This window comes from Labrus mixtus, chromosome 2 (genome assembly GCF_963584025.1).
Source record: "Labrus mixtus chromosome 2, fLabMix1.1, whole genome shotgun sequence".
NCBI classification, from domain to species: Eukaryota; Metazoa; Chordata; class Actinopteri; order Labriformes; family Labridae; genus Labrus; species Labrus mixtus.
In genome coordinates this window covers 30216038-30240348 of record NC_083613.1, presented here as the reverse complement: position 1 = coordinate 30240348, position 24311 = coordinate 30216038, and the positions used below count along the sequence as shown (strand labels likewise).

The 24311-nt window shown below is 42.1% G+C and overlaps 1 protein-coding gene across 12 annotated transcripts in view; it reads right to left on the bottom strand.

Annotated features, from left to right (window-relative positions):
* Positions 1 to 24311, bottom strand: part of camk2d2 (calcium/calmodulin-dependent protein kinase (CaM kinase) II delta 2) — a 45403-nt gene that overhangs the window by 18908 nt on the left and 2184 nt on the right. For all 12 annotated transcript variants that reach the window (XM_061065202.1, XM_061065206.1, XM_061065201.1 and 9 more), the window contains exons 2-6: positions 21925 to 22019; positions 5004 to 5063; positions 3236 to 3290; positions 1848 to 1913; positions 1192 to 1264 (exon numbers count right to left, since the gene is read on the bottom strand). In XM_061065202.1, coding sequence (XP_060921185.1) covers positions 1192 to 1264; positions 1848 to 1913; positions 3236 to 3290; positions 5004 to 5063; positions 21925 to 22019 — 349 coding nt within the window. The remainder of the gene's footprint in view (positions 1 to 1191; positions 1265 to 1847; positions 1914 to 3235; positions 3291 to 5003; positions 5064 to 21924; positions 22020 to 24311) is intronic.

Genomic DNA, 24311 nt, shown 5'->3' with positions numbered 1-24311 from the left:
TTAAGATAATCTTTCTCTTCTCTGCACTTAGAAATGATTTCAGAGTTTATGAGAATAAATGTGACCTCTTAAAATCGTTCACATCTCAACATAATGTTTACATAATTATCCTAAAAGGAGATCATTCCTGAGGTTCTTGCTTGTTTTTGCTTCCTGTCACCACAGGGCTACACTCTATACTCTATACACTATACATTAAAGATCCCATGATATACTTATTTTCACCTTTCATGTTGTCAGTCTGTGAAAGAGTGGCTTTGCAGGATCTGCAGCTCAAAAACATCTTTATTTCTCGATTATTTATATTTACTCCTTATGTCACCGTCAGTAAAAACCCTCATTTCAGCCTTTGCCTGAAACTGCTTGTTTCAGCTACTGTCTCTTTAAGACCCCCCCTCCCCATATGCCCACTTTCTTCTGATTGGCCAGTTCTCTAGAAGCCTTCCAGGGGGGCGGGGCAGAACACTGAAGGGCTGCCAGGACTCCAGTGTTGCGAGGAGAGCCTTTATATAAAGGTTTCAGAGGCTTAGCTAGAGGCTCGAAGCCGTCTTGTGAAATTCTTGGTTTAAAAAAGCCGTTTAGCGTACTCTGCAGACTCATCCTGAGATTACTCCAACATACATTTACCATCATGATCTGAAACTGTGCCCACGTAGAGTGTGGGCATTCTGCACCATGACACTACATATGAGATTTAAAATGGGGATAAGCCTTATAGGTCAATATATGATGCAAGCATGCACTCTGCAGCATTACAACAGGAGGATCCTTAAGCTTGATATTGACAGCACTGGTATAAAGATTGAACAAGTTTTTATGCAACACAGATTGTAGAGCCAGTCTTAATGTCTCAGCAATGCTGAATGTTTGAATCTTGTTGTACACCAAAACTGTTGTTCAAATCTACTTTTTAAGTGGCCAAAGCCTTAAGACCATCTACAAGTGAGAATGATATAATATGAGAAATAACAAAATGTGTATGATTCTCAATTCCACTCACACTGTATGTGAAAGCAAAGAATTGTAGCTGTATTTCATCAAACAGGTTGTAAATAAAAATGAAAGAGCTTATGGCTGTAGAGGGTGGTGGAAGGGGGGGGGGTCATGGGGGGGTTCTTTCTGAAATGTTTTCATCTGTTGTACAGAGTCAGGGCTGGGCATGGCTGCAGCTGTGGCAGCGCTCCTACAAACCTTTAGATCCCTGTGGACAATCCCGTTAACATGGCAGTGTTGGACACTCTCGAGGATCTGCTGTATGCAGTGGCTGAGGGGAAGGAGAGTCGGGGTTGTGATGGCACATATGGAAGAAAAGACAGAACAAAAAAAGAAAAGGAAGAAAAGCAGAGAAGAAGAAGAGATGGGGGTTATTAATTGAGGGGGAAGAGAAGAGGAAGCATCCTCATAAAAAAAAGTATCATGTGCCACCGTCATTAGATGTCCTATATGCGATGCGGTTCTTCCTGACGGATGACATTAAGCCACATGAAGGTATGTCATCAGTCACAAGATTTATTGTATTGCCCTGTATAGATAAACCGTAGCTATAGAGTGTGTACGACATAAAAAGCAAAAAAAACACATACACTATCTCGGCCCTGCTCGCTCCCTCTCTCTGTGTGTCTCTGGGGAGGCAGTATTCCAACATAAAGCTGGCAGCGTAAGGTAGGCTGTGTATGATTAATACTGCAGGCTATATGTCATTAATCACCTTTATAAATAACTCCCGAGATGCCTCAGAGACAAGGCAGCTGGATCACACCTTCTGAGGCGACCATATGTGAAAGGCTATATAACGGCTGCCGCACTCAGTGTGTGTGTTTGTGTTTGTGTTTGTGGGCGTGTGTTACCTGGCATCAGCCTCACTGTAGTACTCCCTGGCTACGATGTCCTCAAACAGCTCCCCTCCTGTCACCCTACAGAGGGACAGAGAAAACGCTGTAGTGGATTTGTTTTTTTTATTTGTCTTGGTGAGTGGAAAAAAAAATTCATTGTTTTTGTAACTTTACATTATCATTCACATATACCTCATTTATTAAGATTTCCCCCAGTGCATTGGGTCAAGTAAACGATAGATAACAGGATACATTTCAGGGGTTGTCACGATACCAGAATTTTAAACTAGTAATAAATAATAATAAATAAAACTGACACCTTTTTCAATACCAAAGAAACAAAAAACATGAGTCCTAAGCACCCAGAAATGGGTAGAAATTGTTGCATTACAACTCTCTCTCTTTTGCTGTCTGTTTAAAGGCTTTATATATTTATATTTTTTGATCCAGCAGATGTCGCCCTTGAGCACCAGCATGAAACCAAAACAACTCACGGTGCATTTTTGTGTTAGCATGCTAATGCTAGCGATCTTTATTATGCTCGTATCTTCACACTGCATGTAAATTTACCTGAAATGAGCGTGATCTAGAAACACAGTTAAGCAGTGAGTACAGTATGTTATTCTTCTTTTCTCTAGTCCCTCAATTAAACAACTTTTATACTTGAGGGGAGGAGTCAGCCGGCCGGCCAGGCGATGTAAACAAACTGAAGATAGGACTCAGAAAGCATCACAGACAGTGGGACTCGGGTGTTACACCCATTGTAGACAGTCATGACTCACAGAGTTATTTTCAGAGGAGATACTTGATTTATATTATATTTAAGTGTGAAAAATCACATAGAAAGCCTTTAACAAATAACTGAAGATCTGTAGTTTTTTTTAACTACTTTTTGATGCTGTCGATCATTCAACTAAAGGAGATTGTATCGTTCTAAAATACGCAATACTCCAGAGTATCAGAGTATCGTTGGGCTTTCTCGCTCCGTGCATATTGTTTACGGTGAAAGGGAAGACTCAGAGGACAAAGAAACACCTTTGTGATGTCATGAAGGGAAAATCTCCAAACGGCCTGTTTGAGCACACATTTTCTGAAAAGTGGAGCAGGCAAGAGACGGAGAGGATGGACTTTTCTCATCATTGGGGGGTTTGTAGACAGACTAGAGACACATACTAGTGTTAGAAAAACATGATGAAATGTATATGTGACCTTTAAGGACGACCCCCACACAACAACTAAGTTATGAATTTACAAAGAGCAATCCACACCGAGCTAGCTTGACATCTATAAAGAATATTTCTTTGGGTGGCGTTCACTAATACAAATCCAGGAGTCAAAAAGGAAGGTAAAACAGAAACAAATAACAAAGAGGAAGTGTGCATCTTTGACAGCGTGTTACTCACAGATCAAACACCAGATAGTGGAAGCCCTCCTCTGATATGCTGTCATGGAGTCGTACTGTCGAGGAGATTTAAGAAAAACACAAACAAAAACAGAGGACAGGAACGCCGTGTGAAACGGAGAGCAGTCAACACTTCAACACAAAGAAAGCCAAATCCTTGTTAGTCTCTCTTTCTCTTTGGTGCCGCTGTGCATCAGAGATAAGTAATAAATTGTCAGGCATGATGCCAGGAATACAGAAGTAATATGAAAAAGGAGCAGTGTGGATTACAACAGGGGAATAAAGTAGAAACATTAGTGTGCAGTTTATAAGATATTCTTCTTCTTCTACTTATTGTGATGATTCATGATGTGGATGCAGTCTGAAACATGTAGCAGCACAGTCACAATCCTCATTCTCACAGTGTTTGGGGTCTTAACTAACTTTTATGAAAAACAACGACTGAAAGAATTCAGAGCCAACATAGTTTGAAGTAGTTACCACTGAGCTGTGAGTTAGGGAACTATTTCCAGATGTGTGCTCTTGGCGTCGCAACAACAAATCCCTAATTTAAACCAGACAGTTCAATTGTTGATCAGGATTTGATAATGCACATAAACGTCTCATTACATCGTCTCATTACGTCCAATACAAAGTAAAACATAAACGATTACATTCAAGGATAGCGAGAAAGGATTCACAGGTGGGATTTGAACCCGGGCTGCCCGCTTTGAGGACTATAACCTGGGGCACTGGCGTCTGACTACCTATTTCCACGTACTCCGGGCCCGTAATGACGTGCCAGCAGGGCCATCACGCTCTGCTCCGTTTCAAATATGCAGCGAGTCAAATTTCAATGGAGGACGCTGCAGGCGTCAAGCTGAACAGAATATGACAACCCAGACAGGAAGTCAGACAAGGAAGCGCACAGAGCGTCCAGTCAATTTCAAAATAAAACACAATATACCGCCTGGCGATCATATTTTTCATCACTTTATCAACATTGAATGACAATGCATCCTCAGGAAGACAAAGAAACATGTTGTTTGCATGGTTTTTTTCTCCTTATTCCTGCGTGATCTTGTCTTTTTCCTGTGATGTTGACGGCCGATCATGGCTGCGCTCACGTTCCAGAAATGGATCTAGTGGGGCAGGACAGTGCGCAGAGGCTATGTGTGGATTTGGAGTAACCACTAGGCTACCTTGCGTCCCCCAAAATATTTGGTTTTTAATGTTTTTTGCAAATCATCACATTCTGTTTCTATTTGGTCCCATTCTTTAAAGATATTGGATTAAATGTGTGTTTTTTTTCCCCCAGATTTTTTTCCAGATGGTAAAGCCCCGAGTGTTCAGTCAAAGGTTAAAGCAATCTTGAAAAAGCTGACCGGATGTTCTGCTGTGATGATCGTGTTGGAGGAAATCTGAAACAATGACGGTGAATAAAAGGACAGAGCAGCTGAGTGTGAACAGAACAGAGGAGGCTCTAATCAGAGGTATAATGAGGAGGAAAGAGTGTAAAGGGTCAGTGCTTTAAAGAGAGAGTGTGTACAGTTTTTGTGTCTTTCTGATGACTCTGCTAGGACGGCACACAGATACATCATCATTAGATAGCCTAGAACACACACACACACACACAGTTTCTCTTCCTCCTACCCCCACAACTGTGTCTTGAAGATAAATTGCCATAGCAGGATTCACCAGAGACCTGATCAAAATATGTGTGCTTCCTTTCTGTTCAGCATGTGTTCTCGTGTGTTTTGTACTTTAGGAAACGAGGACTGGTGGCTCACCGATGTTGGGGTGCTTCAGTAAACGACAAATCCTCGCCTCTCTCTCCAGCTTTTGATGATCTGAAAGAAAAAAAAAAGAGGAGACACAAGAACAGAGACAAACAGACAGGCCGGTTATTTTTAATCCTCTCCATTATTCCCCCCACAATGATTGGCTTTTTTTTTTTTTTTAAATCATCTAACATGAAGTTGGCTGCAAGTGAAGTTTGATTTGGTGGAGGACACTCTTTGTCGGAGCTTGTGTGTGTTTGACATTCACAGTTGTGCATGCGTGTGTGTTTGCCTCGTGTCGACCCCCGCTCTTTTCCTTATCGCAACTGAAACGCTCGACTAAAATAATGTGACCTGATATGTGCCTTGGTGACGCGCCACAAACAGACAGGCGACAGTGAACAACAAACAAAGAGGCAGCCGCTTCTGGTGTCGGCCTCAATATGAGCTCGCAGGTTCCTTCTCTGCCCTCAGGCTGAAATACATTTACAAGGATACAAAGATCATTCCTCTAATTTGGCTTTAATTGAATCTTCTGAGGTCAAAGCCAGGTGTAGATAATACGGCCTTTTCTTTCTCTAAATGTTTCTATGTTAGCTTACAGCTGATTTTGGGATGTCTCTTTAGATATTTTTTCTGCAAATGCTAATATCAGGATAACCAGGATATTGCAATTAATCTTCCTCATGAGATTCTTTTTATTCAAAAACAAACGTATAATAGAAGAAGCAAAGAATATTAAGATTTTATTTTTTGGGGGGTATTTTGTGCCTTTATTGGAGAGATAGGACAGTGGATAGAGTCGGAAATCAGAGAAAGAGAGGGAGAGTGGGGAATGACATGCGCGAAAGGAGCCACAGGTGGGATTCAAACCTGGGCCGCCCCGCTTGGAGGACTACAGCCTCCATACATGGGGCGCGTGCACTAACCACTGCACCCACCAGCGCCCCAAGAAACAGAATAAACATATCTTTGCACGGGTCTCTAAAGAGGCCACATCGTTCCTCACACGACTGTATTCTCATTTTATTTTACTCCATTCATTTTTACTAAAGTCCAAAATGATTCCAACTCTGCTGTCGTTAATAAGTGTTCAACATTCGCACGCTTGCCAAGAGGACAGGTCTATCACCACGCTGTCCTCGCATGGAGACAGACATGATACTCGTTGTTACTGTACACCATGAAAGTGACAGCACTCACAGAGAATCACATCGCTCCTCTTTCCTCCTGACTGATTTTTAGTTTAACTTTGTGTAACAACAAGTGACGCTCAAACCTCCCCGCGAGAAAGGAGTCAAAGTCCAGGGACTCCGATTCAGTATTACTGAGTCAGAGAGCGGCCGTCTTTGGAATATGAGGGAAGCAGTGTGGTGTCGAGGCGACCCATTTCAGCTTTGCCTCGAACCACAGAGCCCGACAGCTAGAGACAGAGAGAGAACGGGGGGAGAGAGAGGGAGAGAGAGAGAGAGAGAGAAAAAAAGAGAGCGGGAGAAGGAGAGAGAGAGAGAGAGAGCGAGAGAGAGAGAGAGAGAGTGATGTCTTGGTTTTTTTTTTTCCCAACATAAAATAGGACGCCTATTTTTCACTCTCATCCATGCCTCCCTCCTCTGCTCTTCTTGATGCTATGGAAACCGTGGACTCAGAGGCAAGAACACCAGGCAGCTTGTTCCCATTATAGGTACAGGCATCTGCTGCTGTGTGTCAGTGTACTGAATCTATAGGAGGCCACAGGCACACACACACACACACACACACACACAGACAAACTTCTTGCTGCTGTGTACTTTAAACAAAATGAAACTTGGCGTGCATCTCAAATGCTGGATAAAAAAAAATAAAGGCCAGTACAGTATGTTCACTCACTGTGACTGAAACAGTGTTCATCCACAGCAGAGGGGGGGGGGGGGGGGAGTTCATCAGGCGCAGGGAAAGAGATGAAGCCAGGATAAAATCCCAACAGTGGCATGCAAAACAAATACAGCTACAAGCTGTGGCTGCAGAACAGTTAATGCTAAAAATACAGAGAGGAAGATGCAGATTTTTTTAAAGCCTGCCCTGGTTAGTAACAGGACACACACACACACACACACACACACACACACACACAAAACAGAGCAGGAGGAAGAGAGAAGGGACAATCCGTTTGAAGATCTTCAAAAACAAGAGATAAATCATTCCCATTCGTTCTTTTTAGAATAAAATGAAATCCAGATTTTTTTTTTTTAAATAGCAATAACAGCCTTAATATCATTATCTTACCAATATAATTATTTCCTTACAAGTGCAGAATGTAGGTCAATCACTATGTATTGGTTTGTCTGTATAAACTTTCCAGCTTCTGTACATGTTATATATGTTCGTGCAGGAACAGCAGTGACTTACAGTCAGACGTGTGCACACCTAGGTCAGAGGCAGAGCTCGATGAATCACATTACTCTGAAAGACGGTCTGTGTGAAAACGCCTCACAAGAGGCCCCCGCAGACGCTGCAACAAACAGACCCCCCCCAGTGCAGCTCTTCACTGTGGTCGCAACGTCCGCCATATTGCCCGCGAGGACACACGCCAATTTTGATTTAGTTTGAAGTCGACTGCCAGCTTAAGAGTCGGGCAGCGTAGCAGCGAGGCATCCCGACAGGCAGCGCCAGAAACAAGGGCAACGCGGCCATTATTTCATGATTAGCAGAACCCTCTGAGCAAGGTCACTAATCTGACCGTCTCCGCCTCCGTCTGACCACGTTACTGAACGACACGTTATCTCAACCCATTTCTCTCGGCCTCACACAGAAGAAGCCGTGTCTCTGCTTTGCTTTTCTCAATGATTCATTTATTAACAAATCTTCAGGTTTTCACTTTATTTATTTTAGATGTCAGCCCTCGGCTCTAGATCATTTTTAAATCTGTGTCAAACTGCAGGCCGCAGCAGTGTCTGTTACAAATGTGCATTATGCTCGCCCAGACTGAGACTTCTCCAATCAACTTTCATCAACTATAAAGGCAGGAGAAATCATTTAGATCCCAACATATTCATTTTGTAAAGAAAGGAATGTTTGCATAGGAAAGCTTGGGTGTGAGGGGTTTCCATTATGCCTTTCATTTATATACATTATTCATAAAAACACATTTGCACAAATAGTTGCATAAATAATTCATACAAGAGCTCTCATCTTATCACCTTTAATGACCTTTGTTGTTGTGAAGATACAAACAGGTTCCTTGTATTTTAAACTTCCTCCCCGGCTCAAACACTACCTCATAATTCATCATGACGGCGTTTCACAGCTGACAAATTACTAGAACAACCTTCAGTGCTCCGTCAAACTTTAACTCGTCCGCATTTTTAGCCCCGAGCCGTTCTCCTACACACTCCAAAATACATCAGACAGCCCACACAGATGCATTGGTCCACACCTACAAGTAGACTTTTTTTTTACGCTCTTATTCTGAGTTTTTTTGGCATTGTGAAAGTGTGAAAAGTGCGTCCATGTGCATTCAGAAATAGCAGGAATTGACTTTTGTCGTCAGATATACTCCTGTGAAAACAGTTCTGCAGCCCACACTCTCTGAAAAGTTGGAAACACTAAGGCCGAGTCTTCAGCTGCTTTGAGAAGCAACATGCCTGCAGACGTGTTGCAGCCCGTAGAGTTCTACTTCGATGGTCACATTAAATATAATTATTCTGACTCTATAGGTCTGTGAACCATTTAGAGATGCTTTAATACTTCTCTCTCCAGTCTCAACTTGAAAACACCAAAGATAAAGAAGTACATCCACAACTAGAAGCTAGTAAGAGAAATTCAGAGCCACTCTGTAAAATGTTTAAAGGTCACATATTATGAAAAATAAACTTCACCATGTTTTTCTAACATTTATACGTGTCCCTGTCCGTCTACAAACCCCCCAATTGTTAGAAAAGTCCATCCTCTCCGTCTTCTCCCTGCTCCACTTTTCAGAAAATGTGTGCTCAAACAGGCCGTTTGGAGATTTTCCCTTCATGACATCACAAAGGGCAGTAGCCCCTCCCCCAGGTGGGTGACACGCCCACAGCTAGGTGTTTGTTCTGCCCTCTGAGTCTGCCTTCTCACCGTAAACAATAGGACATGGAGCGAGAAAGCCAAAGCCACCTGAGCCCTTCCAGAGAGGGGGTGTGGTCAGACACAGCTCATTTACATTTAAAGGTACAGACACAGAAACAGCCTGTTCTGAGCAGGGCTGAAATAGAGGGGTTTATAGACATGATCAAATACAGGATCAGAGTGGATTTAGAACAGGAAACTTCACACACATGTTTTGGGGCGCTCTGAGACTTTTTTAAACTGTTTGAAAATGAGAATATGTGACCTTTAACATATTGTAAATATTGTCATCAACCATTTCAGCTGAAACATCATCAGCTGAAGATACATTTGAAAACAATTACGGTCTCTGCAAATTTGCAAATATCCCAAAAATATAATTTTGATTGGATATTTATGTCCTTGTTGCAATGTGTTTGTGAGTTTAAATCAACTTTCAGTAGAGACTTTTTTTGCAGTGTTATTGACACATGAGTAAATCCAACAATGTAAACTAATGTTTCCCTTTATAACAATGAAATCAAAATTGAAAAAAACATAATGTAAATGTACATGATAGAAGTGGTTCAGTCATGCTCGCTGTATATTCTGCTGAACTCTATCTGTACTGTACTCTGTCATTGTCTGCCGTATGACCGCCTCACTTCCTCTCCCTCCATCATTTCCCACCTCCACTTTTCCTTCACTCTCTCACTGTCTCCTCTCTCTCCCTCCTCCACAGGTAGTCCTCCACCTCCCAGCTGGCTGGACATCTGTTGTCTAGCAACTCCTGCACCAATCAGAGCGTAAGGCCTCGCCTCTCCTCTGCAGTGAAACCAGCCTTGCATGCAAATGGCCAACACTGAGAGTTCACATAAAACTATCTAGCTCTTAACTACAAAGTACAGACAGGAAAGTACAAATTGTCTCATTAGTGAAGCAAAGACAAGCTGTTGGAATGCTTCACCTTTAAAACACCCAACCATTAAACCAAACACTGTGGACAATTATTCCATGAAGAGTAGTGAACTTAACAGATCTGAAACCCAAAACAAAGATTCTGTTAGATGCTTTCTTGTGAACTCAATTAAATAGGTAACTTTGCCTTGCAGCCTCTGCAGGTTGCATTTGACAGAAGCAGGAATCACCGTGAAGAAAAACCAAGCCCATGCAGAAGTGCAAAAAAACTGCAGTTCCTCAAGTGTCCACTCGAGGCTGGCTCTAAAAACAAATAAACATGTCTAGAGCCTGGTACAAAGAACGTATATGGTATGAATTAAGGATGCACTGATGCATCAGGTCAACATCGGTATCAGCTGATATTGGCCCTGTTGACAAACATCCACAAATAATGTGGTATAAACCGATGTCAGTAGCTGATTTTGCACTATCAATTTAATGTTGACATGTAGTACACCTAACTACTGATTCAGAGGAGAGGTTTTTATTGGGCAGAGGAAGTCATCTGTTGAACAAACTGACTTGAATGACTTGGTGGGGAAAAAAACCTTGGTATTGGAGTCGGCTAAATTGTTATTTCAAACATCAGAATTGGCCAGCTGATTTTCTCGAACGGTCTCAAGTCTGAGTATCTAATTTCTTTATCAGCACACTCTAATTGGGGGGGGGGGGGGGGGGGTGAATTTTTTCATAACTCTTCCATTTTTATTTTATGAAAGATAAGCATTATAGGTATAATTAGGGACATGACTGATCTGATTGACAGGCAGGCGTGTTGTAGCTGTTTGTCAGGAGGCTCCACCTCTTTGCTGTTTGAGGTATCATTTTCAATATGGAGACCAGCATTGTTGGGCTTCAAAACTATGCTTTGGAAACCAATGGGTGATGTCACTTAGGCTAGGTCCATGTTCTATACAGTCTATGATTTGATTCTGATTCGTCATGATGTTTGACCTACAGGAGGACCTGGAAACTAATGCAAAACTTGGAAAATATCAGACTAGTGACTGTGTTAATTTTAATGACTTAAATAAACACCATGTTTCATTTGATTAATCCTCTATCTTACAACTTCAACTGAATGGGAGCACAAAAGTAGCCATAATGTGAACAGATGTTTCGACTGTCAGACTGAGCACTTTTTGACTTTTCTAGGGACTAGAAAATCCAATTTTCACACCTCCCCCCTGAACATAACTTTCACTGCAGTCGCCTCTGAAAACCTGCCTGCCTCTGAAAAAAGTCTCAGACTGACAACAATGAACTGTGACTGGCTGACAAAAATACTTCACTATAATGTATGTGCATGTGTATGCAAGCTTGAGCCCTCCTGCCACGTACAATGCTGAGAGGCTTTCTGCTAACGCGGTTAAAACTGACAGCAGCAGTTTGACATAATGTGAGGCAGATGTAATCGTGCAGACGAATTTGAAGCTCCTCTGGTCAGCTGTTGTCATTCAGGACTGTCTGGACCTCATTGGCTTGATCGAATCGACGTCTATAAATGGCTGATGTTTGTTACTCTGGGTTGCGGAGAATAAACCCTTTTTCAGAATGTGATTCCCACAACAACGGCGAAATGAAGCTGTGCCGTCATTACGCCTTTGTACTCTCATATTGATTCAACCACAGTGTAATCTCGGTGTCCCAGTGAGTCCTTTCACATTGTGTTATCGCTTTGTGGATGCATGACATGTAAAGAAACAGCAGGGCCTCCACACATGGCGCTGTTCTCCCCCCCCCCCGCTGGATCCGCTGTCCTGCAGTGATCTTGTCTTGCCCCCTGACCATCTTTAGGGTCTTTTTTTAAGGGTAGATCTTTAACCCAAGAACTAAATTTAGACCCTGGGTCCTGTGGTGGAAATGCACATAGTTCCTCAAAAGGTCCCTAGTTCTTTCTGGGGGAAAGTTCCACCGGTCGCCCAGGGGGGCTTCTGTCACTACCTCCAATGGCGGCACAGAGGTGGGACGACTTGCCCCCCCCCCCCCCATCATTACGCCTCTGTGACATTCATATTGAAGGCGAGGTGTAACAAGGGGAATAAACATCGCGCCTTGAAGTGGCAATATGAAAAGAAGCAAATGACTTTTCACCACCCGCTGTGTGAAGAACAGACACCTCGTCTGAGGTAAAGCCAAACATTCAGAGCTTCCAAATGCACAGTATGTCAGTGACCATCACAGGACTGTTTGGGATTCGTCTCTGTATGCTAATCACAAGGAAAGCAAAACTGCTAATAAAGACAGATTCACAAAGATCGAGGTGTTTCCTGGAGTGATTCAAACAAATCATCTCCAAAATCTCACTTTAAGAAACACTTTTTTTTTTTTTTTTTGCAGTGCCACAAAAAGAGCCATGGTTTGTTTTTTTGTGACAGTCACAAAACGGTCACACTAGTTTTCTGTGGTAATGATATACTCTCAAAGTAAAGCTCAAAATGAAAACCGTCTGAATCCTAAACACACCGCTAAAAGTGAAATGGACAGAGTCATGCAGGGACACGCGTTGTTTCTCCGTCAGCTGCCGAGCTGTCTGTTAGACACCTGACCTAAAACAATCTGTTTCTTTGGCATCAGCATTGCAAGTATGTAGCCTCTGTGCTGCCAGGATTAGGATTTCACACTTCGCACTGTATTTAGGGGAGCCCAGTTGTCACTTACGTCTCACTTGGTTGATCGGCAGCAAGCCTTACTTAAGTGGAGCTTCATGCTCAGACTATCTCTCAACACACAGATTCAAATCGAAGGTTTGTATGACGCCTGAAACAAACAACTTTACTGCTGGTTTTACTGATTGGTGGAATAGGCTTATTTTTATCTTCCTTTTACTTGCCTTGTTCTCATGAGTTGTTTTTTCTTTTACTGACGGGTTATTCTCTTACTTTCTCTTATCATGTTTTGTCTTGTCCTGTCGATTATGTGTAAAAGAAGGCCGACTCACTCACTGTAAACCAACTCAACCAACACATACAAATAAAGTTACCTTACCTTAAATGTTAGTCTACTGTATTTAAGTATAAGATCTGTCTGAGAAATAGTTATGGCTCTTCCTTTTTTTTGTAAGAAATAAACATCTAAATGTAGATGTGTACGTGTTCGCTCGGGTGATGATTTCTCAGTGATATTTGTGGTCTTGGTCTTGACTCGGTCTCGATCCCTAAATGTGTTGGTCTTGGTCTCGGCCTCAGAGAACTCTGGTCACGGTATGTCTTGGTCTCGGTTAGTGTGGTCTTGACTACAACACAAAGGTGTTTGGGTAAACACAGTGTAAAGGTCTTATCTCTTGGGGTGTTAAAATATTTTTTTTCTTCAGTTTTTAGCACAAAAAAGTCACAATTATCAATGAAAACAGTTAAAATTTGTGTTAGTTTTCACTATTTCGTGTGTGTGGGGGGCGGGGGAGGGGGCATAGGGGGCTCGGCTTTTCTAAGATACAATTGAGGAAACTCAAAGATTCAGAACCACTGCTTTTGATTACTCATTGACATCACTGTCATGATAAATGTTCATGCCTCAAAGAGACTAACTTTGATTATTAAACGTTCAGTGAGTTGTGAGTAACTCTACCTGAACTTCAGAAAGTCAATAGTGATATCACATCATGTCACTTTTTTTTTGGATTCCCATCTATGAGTCAAGCACAATTACATTTCAGATGTAACCTTCTGCACTTCCTGCTGTCATAAACTGTGTAAACTGACTCACAATGTTGCTCTACCGTGAAGAGAGACACATTCAAGTCCAAACTCGCCCCGGACAAACCCTCTCTGTGCATCTCTCCTCTGCTGCTTCTATCTCTCTCAGTCAGTTTGTGAAGCGTCGCGCCTGCAACAACCGCACTGCAGCAGAGTGCACTGCTCCGTGTGCACCGGTGTGTTTGTGTGCGTTTTCTTTTGCCTTTCTATGTCGTTTGACATCCCGTAAGTCTAATAAAACCAGACTCGGGGACAGAAAGAGAAGACGTATAGGCAGGAAGAGTCAAAAAAAAAAAAAAAGTTACAGCCAGAGACAGAAATAAAGACGGAACAAACAGCAGACAGAGACAGGTGGTCAAATGTACAAATACAATGAGACATAGAAGTAGCTCTCTATTCTCAGTCAAGTCATGGAAATCATCTGCTTCATGACTTCTTGTGTCAATTAAACACACTTTTTAAATCCACTTTTTGTCCAAACACCCGTTACAATGAATTGAGAAATCCAAGCGCACACATTTGGAAAAGAACGGGGTTGCTTCACTTACTAATTTCTATTTCTCATTATTTTCATGACTACGTTATGTTAAGAATGTATTTTTTTAGTAACGTACTTCGTCTTTGTCTTAGTTTTTCCAGTCCCTACATGTAGACCTGCACTTAATGTCCTTGCCATCGACTGCTTTGTTGAATTGTAGGTTAATTAGCCGGCTTAATGGCAGTGTGACCTGAATCTATAGAGCAGCCTTACACAGGGGGATTTCACAGTTCATGTGTGGTTTGTGTCAATGTAGAAGGCTTTCGTTCTGGAGATCTGATGTCATACATGTTACAAAAAAGTAGGGGCCGACCGATATGTGATTTTTGGGGCCGATACCGATATCTTTATTAGGAAGAGAAAAAATCTGATACCAATAAATTGGTACAAACTCAACAAACTCATTATAACCAAGGTATCTTAGTACCCCCCCCCCCCCCATTTAGTTACATTAAATGTGTCATCTCTATTAACGGAAAAATAACTTTCCTAATAACTCATATTGTACTGTTCTTCAGGAAAAGGGTCCAAATACAAGATGTCTGTAACAGATACACGCTGGACTCTGTGTCTCTTAAAATTCTGACAATGAATTAATACAAAAAAATTGCATTTTGTTGGTAACAGCTTCTAAAAATGTTTTTTTAGCTTGCTGTTCTGACAGAATAAGCAGTTACATTAAAATCATCCCAGGGAACTTTTGATTGGACGAAACTCAATGAATCTTTTCAAACATTCACACATTCATGTATGGACAAAAATAAACTTAATTTGAATTTACACCCCTAATTTACACACTTCTTTTACCCCCACAGCTAAACCCATCAAAGTCTGCCTATATAGCTCTGCCCTTATTTGTTTTAAGAGCAACTAACTTGGCCAGCAGCCACGCAGAAATACGTTTCCTTTCTTCAGCCCGCAGAACCTCAAGGTCTAATGAAAGCATACATGCCGCTGAGACACCGTTCCCCTCTGCTGCTCCTCAAAAGAGAAATCATTATGAGACTGATAACGTTCTTGTCTTCTCTTCTGTAGAGAAACAAAAGGTGGCTGGTGTCAGAGATAAAGTCGCCCCCAGGGTATTGTTGAGAGGCTAATACTGTGGGGTAATGTCTGCCTTTGTCTTCTCCAGCATAATGCAGCCACATGAACACAGACTAGTCGACCTGAGTTAGTTTAATGTCAGAGTGGATGCGACATCCTGACGAGGAGAGTCTTAACAACAGTGAGATGCAGACACGCAATTAAATACTGACCGGAGACTGCATGAAACATGGACGTAGTCTGAGGTTTCTGAAGGGGCCTTTTGAAGCCAAAATATGGCAGTGGAAATGCTATCTCAAACTTACTTTCACTCAACCAAGGAACAGGACGAGAGGTGGAGCTGAGGCGGCGTTAAGCTTCTTGAAAAACAGCAACAACCCGCCCACCTGTCAGTCAGATCGACCACGCCCCTTATTATGCAAAGTTATGGATAACTCTAAAATAGAGAAGAAAGGAATAACCCCACGTACAATGTGTACCAATAAAGAAGAGAGATACTGATATCAAAACGTTTTTTCAACCAGGCTGTAAACATGTTTAATTCTGCTGTGGTAATGGACATTTTAGTATGGCTGTGAATGAGAATTTCCAGGACTTTTGGTGCCAGCATCAAGTGGACACTTGAGGAACAGCAGGTTTTTGCACTTCCACATTTGCTTCATCTTTCAACATCTGAGGGTGACGCTTGATACTGACATAAGAAGCTACAGACTCAATGGCAGGAATAAATCGTTGCTGCGCTCTGGCGTCTTATGTTATGATTTCAGAGGCTACATTAGAAGCTACACTATGATCCTGTAAGATAGCAACTAGCAAAGGTTTTTAAATGCACACAGCATGGGTTAATGTAACTACAGACACACTGCTGCTGCTAGAAGAACATTTTCAGAGTCAAATTCTTGCTGCGTTTACCTGAAATAACTTCCAACAGTTAAACAGAGAACAGTACTGAACTTTTCCACCAGTTGTTTTTGTCTTTTACAAAAAAAGGTGGAGAAAGAAACGGCATTAAAAGCGAGATGTTCTGCAGCTAGTTCGCATCCCACGCCTACACATGCTACACATGCCAAAAAATATCTTCACCTTTTGCTTTAGGTTTTGGTCTAAAACTGGAACATGGCTCCATAAAGTGAGTACTGGAAAGGAGAACTTTTGATTCGATCTTTTAGAAATTGAAAATGTTTTCTGCAACTTAATGGTCGTTTTTATATCTATCTTCCTCTTGTAGTGATCATATTCCACATGATATGGTTACTGGAAAAAATGTGAACATGCACATCTTCAATAAGTCAACATTTTTCCTGCATTTGTCCTGCAGCCATGAATCAGCAAAAATGCTAAAGACTAAATATTTCCTCCATGTAACCCCACACATTAAAAGTGCTTCCCCTCAAAACTCCTGAAAATGTCCGGAGATTTTCAGGGTGAGCTGCATGTGTGAACTCAAAAAGACAATTTTTTTTCACTCCGACTTTACCCTGAAATGTTCCCGCCATCCCCCTAGTAAAATTCCCGCGGCATATTCAAGACAATTTTCTAGAATCTTCAGGCGTGCGCAAGTGAAAGTGGCTTAAATCTGTGTTTCAACTGTAGGAGTTATGACCTGCCAGTGAATGTGTGAGTGAAGACGGGGAAGAGAGAGTTATTCGGGGAGGGGAGGGGAGGGGAGTGAGGGGGGGGTGAGGGTGAGTCAGACAGACAGACACAAACAACACAGAGGTTGAAAAGGACAGAGACAGAAAACATTAAAGAGGGACGATGAAAAAGAGAGACAGAAGATGACTCTGTGATTAACCCTGCATGCTTTCTACAGAATCAGTATGACTAATAGATTCTGTAGAAAGCATGCAGGGTTACTAAAGTGTAAATCTCCTTTATTTTGAAATCCTGACATTTTAAGAGAAAAATTATTTATTTTGATTCCAGCTAAAATTGGTTACAAAGTTTGTAAAGCCTGATCATATGACTGCCAACTGTCATCTCAGCAGCTGAAGCTGTTCCCAGAAATATACATGGCTGTGAATAAGCAGCTGCAAATTTCATTATCATTATCTTCTGAGTATTTTAACCAAGGGATCCACCTAGATTCTGAGGAAGAACATGTGGTGATTTTTCCATTGAATTCTATTTAATTGGAGCAGCTTGGCGTGCAGGCTCAGTATTTTTCTATTTTCCTCCTAGATTCTGTCTTTGTGTTGTTGTTCAGGTTGGAAAAAGCTGATTTCTACATTAAACATTTTTCAGCTGGTGTGGATTTTTTTTACGTCTTTCCCATTTGCTGATCTTGTCCACTACATGTATGGGACGGGTAGTGTTTCCAGACAAAACAAATCTCATCTCGCTGACTTTTAATCAGTCAAATGTATCACTGAACATAAGTATTCACTGTGGAAAATGGAAAATGTGAGATTGAGGAGCTAGTCTTCAGGGTGCAGTGAATTGTCTTGTCCAGAGGCCCGGTGGCCTAGCGGTAAGGTCATGCCCCATGTGCAGAGGCCATAGTCCTCCAGGCTGGCGGCCCGGGTTAAATCCAACCCGTGGCTTCTTCCTGCATGTCATTCAACACGCTCTGTCCCCGATGTCCTACTCTCTCTCTCCACTGTCCTCTCAAATAGAGGCACCAAAGCCCATAAATAAATCTCTAAATAAATATCTTGTTGGAGATTCACCCTGAGGGAAGCAGTTCCTAGAAAACAAATTTACAATATAGAAGTAACTTATCGGATTACCAATGGTCTAGTTTGTTTTGTAGCTAAAAAGCTAGTCCTTTGAGGCAGTCGCTATTGTCCATGTTTGCTGTGTAGAGTGATTTTCTGGCTATTTGTAAAATTGTGTATGTTGTCAAATTGGTAAAGTTGTTCTCTTAAAGCTCCTGTGAGGACATTGTGGTTTGTGTTGAATTATGGAGCCCCCTGTGGACATCTCATATCTCGTCTCTTGCTGATCTCGTCCTGTACACGGGTAAGTATTGCACAACAAAAAAATGGTATCCTGCTTTCCTTTCGAATTCAAACTTACAGCTCGTTGTGAATCTTCGGAGCAGGGCTGTAAATCACCAGTTTCAACACGATGCGATATCTCATCAATTCTTTGGACATTCATTTCCTCCTTACTTAGAGTTGGAAAAAAAACTAAACAAAGGCAGTTTCTGCATTGTACTTTAACGTACTTTGTCCGACAGCTACCACGCAGCAGTGAATTCAGTGATTAAGATAACTATTAAGAAACACACAATCGTTAGTGTGATGGTCTTGTTAGCTTTTAAAGCTCAATTAAAGGCATTCATATGTGTTTCAGTCTGTTTCATTGCCAGCTAAAACACCTCACAGGTGATAGCGTTTTGTCTATCCGTACCTTTTTTTACCTTAAATTGTCGTGCATTGAAACACATTTTAAATATGTTCATCCTTCATTTTTTTTTTACACTTTCATATTTGAATTACAATCACATTTTATGCACATAGAGAGGTGCACACAAACACCCGTGATGTGACAGATTTTGGGCTCTCCTGTATTCTGTTTAGCTAAACATCTGAGCTTTAACTGAAACCAAAAGCCGGCCTCGAATCTCAAATGCAAGAGATGGAATTTCAGTGCTCAACACTTGGTATGTGTGTGCATATATTTGTGTGTGTGTCTAACTGTGTGTGTGTTTGTGTGTGATAGAGACACCTAGAGTGAGAGAATGACCAACATCTATTTTTAGCCCTGTACCCAGTGAGTCATGTGATTCCCCCCTTCTTCCCACTGATCCCTCCTTCCTCTCCTTCTCCCTTCTACTCCTCTGTCTCTCCCTCTCTCACACAGTCACATCCCCTCTCTCTCTCCTGCTTCGTTCAAAGATTGGCAAAATACAAACAAAGTGACATCGAAGGAACTAGGAATGAAGGCGTTAAGAGAGAGTAGGGAAAGCAGGTGGGAGGACAAATCTTTATCTTGACTAATGAGGGACACGCACACGAGGGAGATGTGAAGAATCTGTTCTATATAAATATATATAAAACGCTGAGGCAGACTGGCGTACTCCTAAGCAACAGCTATCATCTCTGTTACCATGACACCTCTACATTCAAAAAACTGCACCAAAGACAATGTCCACCATGAAGGACAGTCAGCTTCAGACTGTGTGGTTGGAGCGACGTCAAACCAGCAAAAATGATCTGGTTCATTTACATTAAAACATAAAGCAAGAAATGCATTTGGAAATGAAGTAGAAAGAGGATGAACGTTTTCAATGCTGCAACATAACGTGTCCATGTAGGCATATTTTTTTCACCCCAGCACTGTGTCACTCCCACTATGCAAAACAATTAAAAAACATTATTGTCAAAGATGCAAAACTGCAGACAAGCAATAAAAAGGTCACATATCAGGCACAAGGAAAGTGCATGCATTCACAAACAAGGACAATAATGTGCACAGACACACACGAGTAGATGTGGGATTACACAAACACACACACACATAAGCATGATGTACAAATTTGCACACTGCACACACACATACACAGAACATCACAGGCAAATACAAAGTGACAAAAGCCAGCAGACAGAGTCACAGTGACAGGACACTGACGCATGCATGAAGGGAGAGGACAAATATTCAACTGCTGTGAGGGATGCAACATGCACAAACACACACACACACACACACACACACACACACACACACACACACACACACTTATATGTTGACTTCTCTTTCTCTCCCTGATTGTGTCTCTTTCTATTGCGGCTTCCTCTCATTCACTGACTCATCTGCCGCTCTTAATGAAATGCTGTATAATCGGGATTGCAGATTGCAGGACTGTGACCGGGTGACTGGTCCTATAGGCCGATCACACATGTGTGCATGAATAACCAGAATCACCAGACACACACACACATACACACACACACACACACACTCAGTGCTTTGATCTGCCTGCTTTCCAACCACCAATCCTGCCCTAAACCCTTTCCAATTATATGTACTCACGCGCATGCACTCGCATAGGCAAACAAGAGTGGTGGAGTGGGGTTGGGTTGGGGGGGGGGGGGGGGGGGGGGGTCATGATCCTGCCAGAGAGAAGGGAATCAGAGTTGCAATTCTAGGGCTTATCGCAGAAAGACGGTAAGACCATATCTGACACGCCAGCATGTCCAGTATGTAAACCTCTAAACACACAAACACACAGGAAGGGAAAAGAAAGGAAAGAGATAAAGAGAGAGAGCGTGTGTGCGGGACGAGCCGCATGCACGGGTGGTGAGATAACCTTTTGCAGTATTTTTGGAAAAATCTGTCCCAGCATGCAAATGGTGGGACACTGATCTGTCAGCCGAGGTTCTTTTTTTATTGCTAACACTGAACACTACAAGTGATAAGACAACACCAGTTGAAGAAAAAAAATGAATGAGTGACGAAAGGAATGAAGGCAGAGAGTCAGGCTGGAAGAAATTGTGCAGGAAGGAGGGGGCGGTGTCGATGTAACTGGTGAGAAATTTGACATAGTTTTGTATTCGAGAAAAAAAAAATAAAGGTCAGATTAAACAAAAGGAGGGAGGAGGATAAGCAAAATAGGAAAATAGACATGAAAGAGAGGAGTGAACAAGGAGTGGAAGGATGATGCGGAGGAGGGAGGATGGCAGCTGCAGGAAAGGGATGAAGGGTAAAATGCTGCAAAAGGGGGAGGGGCAAATTAAAAACATGCATTTGCATCACCACGTTGAAACTACAGGCTGTAGATTAAAGGATGCAGAACAGGCAATGCAATTTCCACTATATTATTACAAATCAAATTTGATCTCGATCGCTCCCCTCATGTCCACAGAAGCCACACAGAGTCCTTGTGTGGCAGGACGGCCGCCATTGGCTGTCTTCGAAAGCAAAGCCGTGTCAAAACGCTTCATTGGCCGAAGAGAAGTAGTAACAGTACAGGCGCAACACACCATTGGTTAATATCCATGAATATGCTGTTGGCCGTTCCTGGGTCATGCGTGTGCTTGCACATACACATATGTGTGTTCGAGCTTGAGCTAGTGTATGTGTGTGTGTCTGTGTGTGTGATTATGTGTGGGTGTGTGTGTGCGTCGCGAGCCTAAGGCAACCAGGCCAGTGGCTACAATTACAGTGACGGATGTGAAAGAACTGGGTCGGCTTTGCAAGAGATCTGCCCCTGGGACGAAAAGACCAGCCAGAGCCCTGAATCAATACAGAACACACACACACACACACACTCAAGGTTGTGTGTGACAAGCGTTTAGGTATAAATTAATTGACAGATATTAATAACGCATGAAAGGAGAACATCTACAGTGCAACAAAGCACGCAAAGTGCAAGTGCAACTTGTTTGAGATATCTGCTGTTTATATCCATGCACATGAAGAAATCTTAATCAACCAAAATCCAGATGAGTCTCAGCCCCCACTGTGTGCCTGCTCACTCACTGACTTTATGCACACGCACACGCACACACACACACACACACACACTTGTTCTGTCCAAAAAGCCCCAGCGCTTGTGTCAAGGGCAGCGATGTTCACAGCTCATCCACACGTAACCCGGTGACACTTGAGGCACGTTTTCTGCTCATGTGCAGTGTGTGTGTTTTCTGAACATGTGTGTGTGTGTGTGTGTGTGTGTTTGTGTGTGTCCTACCTCTGGCAGAAAGCTTCTTGGTGTTGATGATTTTGGCAGCATACTCCTGTCCAGAGGAGATCTTCACGCACCTCCTGACCACAGAGAATGCACCCCTGGAATAATCACAAAAACAGAAAGACTTTTAGTGATGAAATAATTTTTTTTTTTTTTTTAAAAGGCTCAGCGTAAAAGTACAAGACGCAAAACAACTGGTCAATAAAGGCACAGGGAATGCCGGCCTTATAGTGAGAGAAACCTGGCGCGAGTGAGCCTGAGACAGAACGCCACAGGATACTAAAGCTTGAAAAAGATCTGAGGTTTTAATCTCATCAAAACTATATAAGGACCGAGTGTGACAGGTTCTCAGAATTCTGTTATTAACCACAAATAAGCCTGAGGTGAAGCTGAGCATTAAAACTAGCTTGACTGGAATCGACCATGGCTGTGCAATTGTTTCAACACGTATAGGGTGTATCAGCTAAATACAAGGATATGGTTATTCACTAGCACCCTAAAAAAATGTACTTGCTTGCTTTGTCAACAACAAAACTAAAAACTGGTCATAGCAACATCTGCTCTAGATCATCAAAGAAGAGCACATTGCTGGTAGATAAGAGTACCTTTGGTCTTAGCTAAAAAATATTAGCAATAAATGATCTCTAGTCACACATAGCAAAGCTTCGATTGATAAAAAAAAAAATGGTTTCTCCCAAAATCCTAAACAGAGAGGGGATAAAAGGAGAGGCTGCAAGCTGATCTGATGCTAATGCTAACGGTAGCTCAGCATGTTTTTAGGTTCTCAGCTTGTTTTTTGGTGAAGGGTTCCTTTAGTGTGGTGGGAAGGCAAATAAAACATGGAAAGCGATTATATTACATTCATATAGGGTTAGAAGGATGACATATACCTGTTAAATAATACTGATAATATATTTATTTAATTGCACTGATGCTGTATCTGCAAGTGCTCAAGTCAAGATATTTGGAATCTGTATCATGTATGAAAGATAGTATCAGATCATCTGTAAATGACATCCATGGCATAACATCATCTTTGCATCATGAAACAGCCCTCTAACAGCAGTACCTGCATGCATTGCTGAGCTACAATGTTAGTCTGTACATTCACATTTCACCATCTCATTGAAAACAAACAAACATGGTCGCAGTACCTGTGCATCCACTCGCACACACACACACACACAAAAAAAAAAAAAAACGCTCACTCCCCACACCCCCAGTACACACTGTTCTTATCACTACACGAGACCGTGAACGCCAAACAACGTGCCTACCAGCCTTCTATTGTTTAAGGCCATGTGTCGTTCTGGTGTTTCAGGCACATGTATGAAGATGAGAAAACTAGGTCAGCTATATTTGAGAGGAAAAGAAGAGCAGAGTGCTGCATCTCTCATCTCTAAATGCAGCCACAGAGCGGTCGGCCTCAGCTCTGCTCGGCTCTGCTCTGCTCTGCGGCCACGCGGGCCGCTTTGCTATTCCAGCTCCATCTCCGTCTGTGCACGCCTTCTCTTTCAAATCAAATCTGTCCTCATCGTGTCTCGCTCCTGACAACATCAGGAGTCATCACGGACATTTAGTAGCACTCAGATTCAGACAAAGCAGAAGGACGCTCATTACCTCAAATGAACCCCCGTTCTTCCACCTGGCTCTACCTCTAATGGCTGACAACTGAGGCGTGATGCTACTGTGAAATATTTTATTATTTGGTTGAATCGGCGTTGCAGCATGAGGAATAACTGAAGCGTTGTGTCTATGTAATCACTAGCTGCTGCTGAGCATACAGTGATGTCTAAGTGTTATCTAACATCCTCTGGAGTGAGCAGCTTGCAACTAAAGCTTACCTCTAATTTATAGGGGATTTGGCAAATGAAACGATCATAGCATAACATGTTATATAAGAATTTTACTCTACTATGCCCTGTAGTTTTTGCAGCGTGCTGATGTTAAGGGGCAAATAGGAAAATCATAGAAGCTGCACAGCAAAATAACCTTTTGCTTTGAAATATGGAAGTACAAGCGATGTAGCTAAAATCAGCTTTAGGGTTTTTACTTTTACTTTCATGGCAAGGTCTCTGTTTGTACAAGATCTGTGAAAAATATGCAAACTGAACTGTTACAAAATCTTGTTTGTGCACACCTTGATGAAAATTGTTCAATATGTCCCTTATGTTTTTTTTATCTTGTGCAATATACAGTATGTTGTTGTGCTTTACATGTGCTTCTCTGATAACATTTGGAATGTGTTTATTGATTGGGTCTTTTTGTAGAGGCAGCTAAAGGTGTGCAGCACTGGAGTCCAAGACAAATTTCCCCATGGAGAGAATGAATGGTAAATGTTAAATGGATGGATGTATCATATCCAGTAGATCCAAAAGCAGATGGAGACA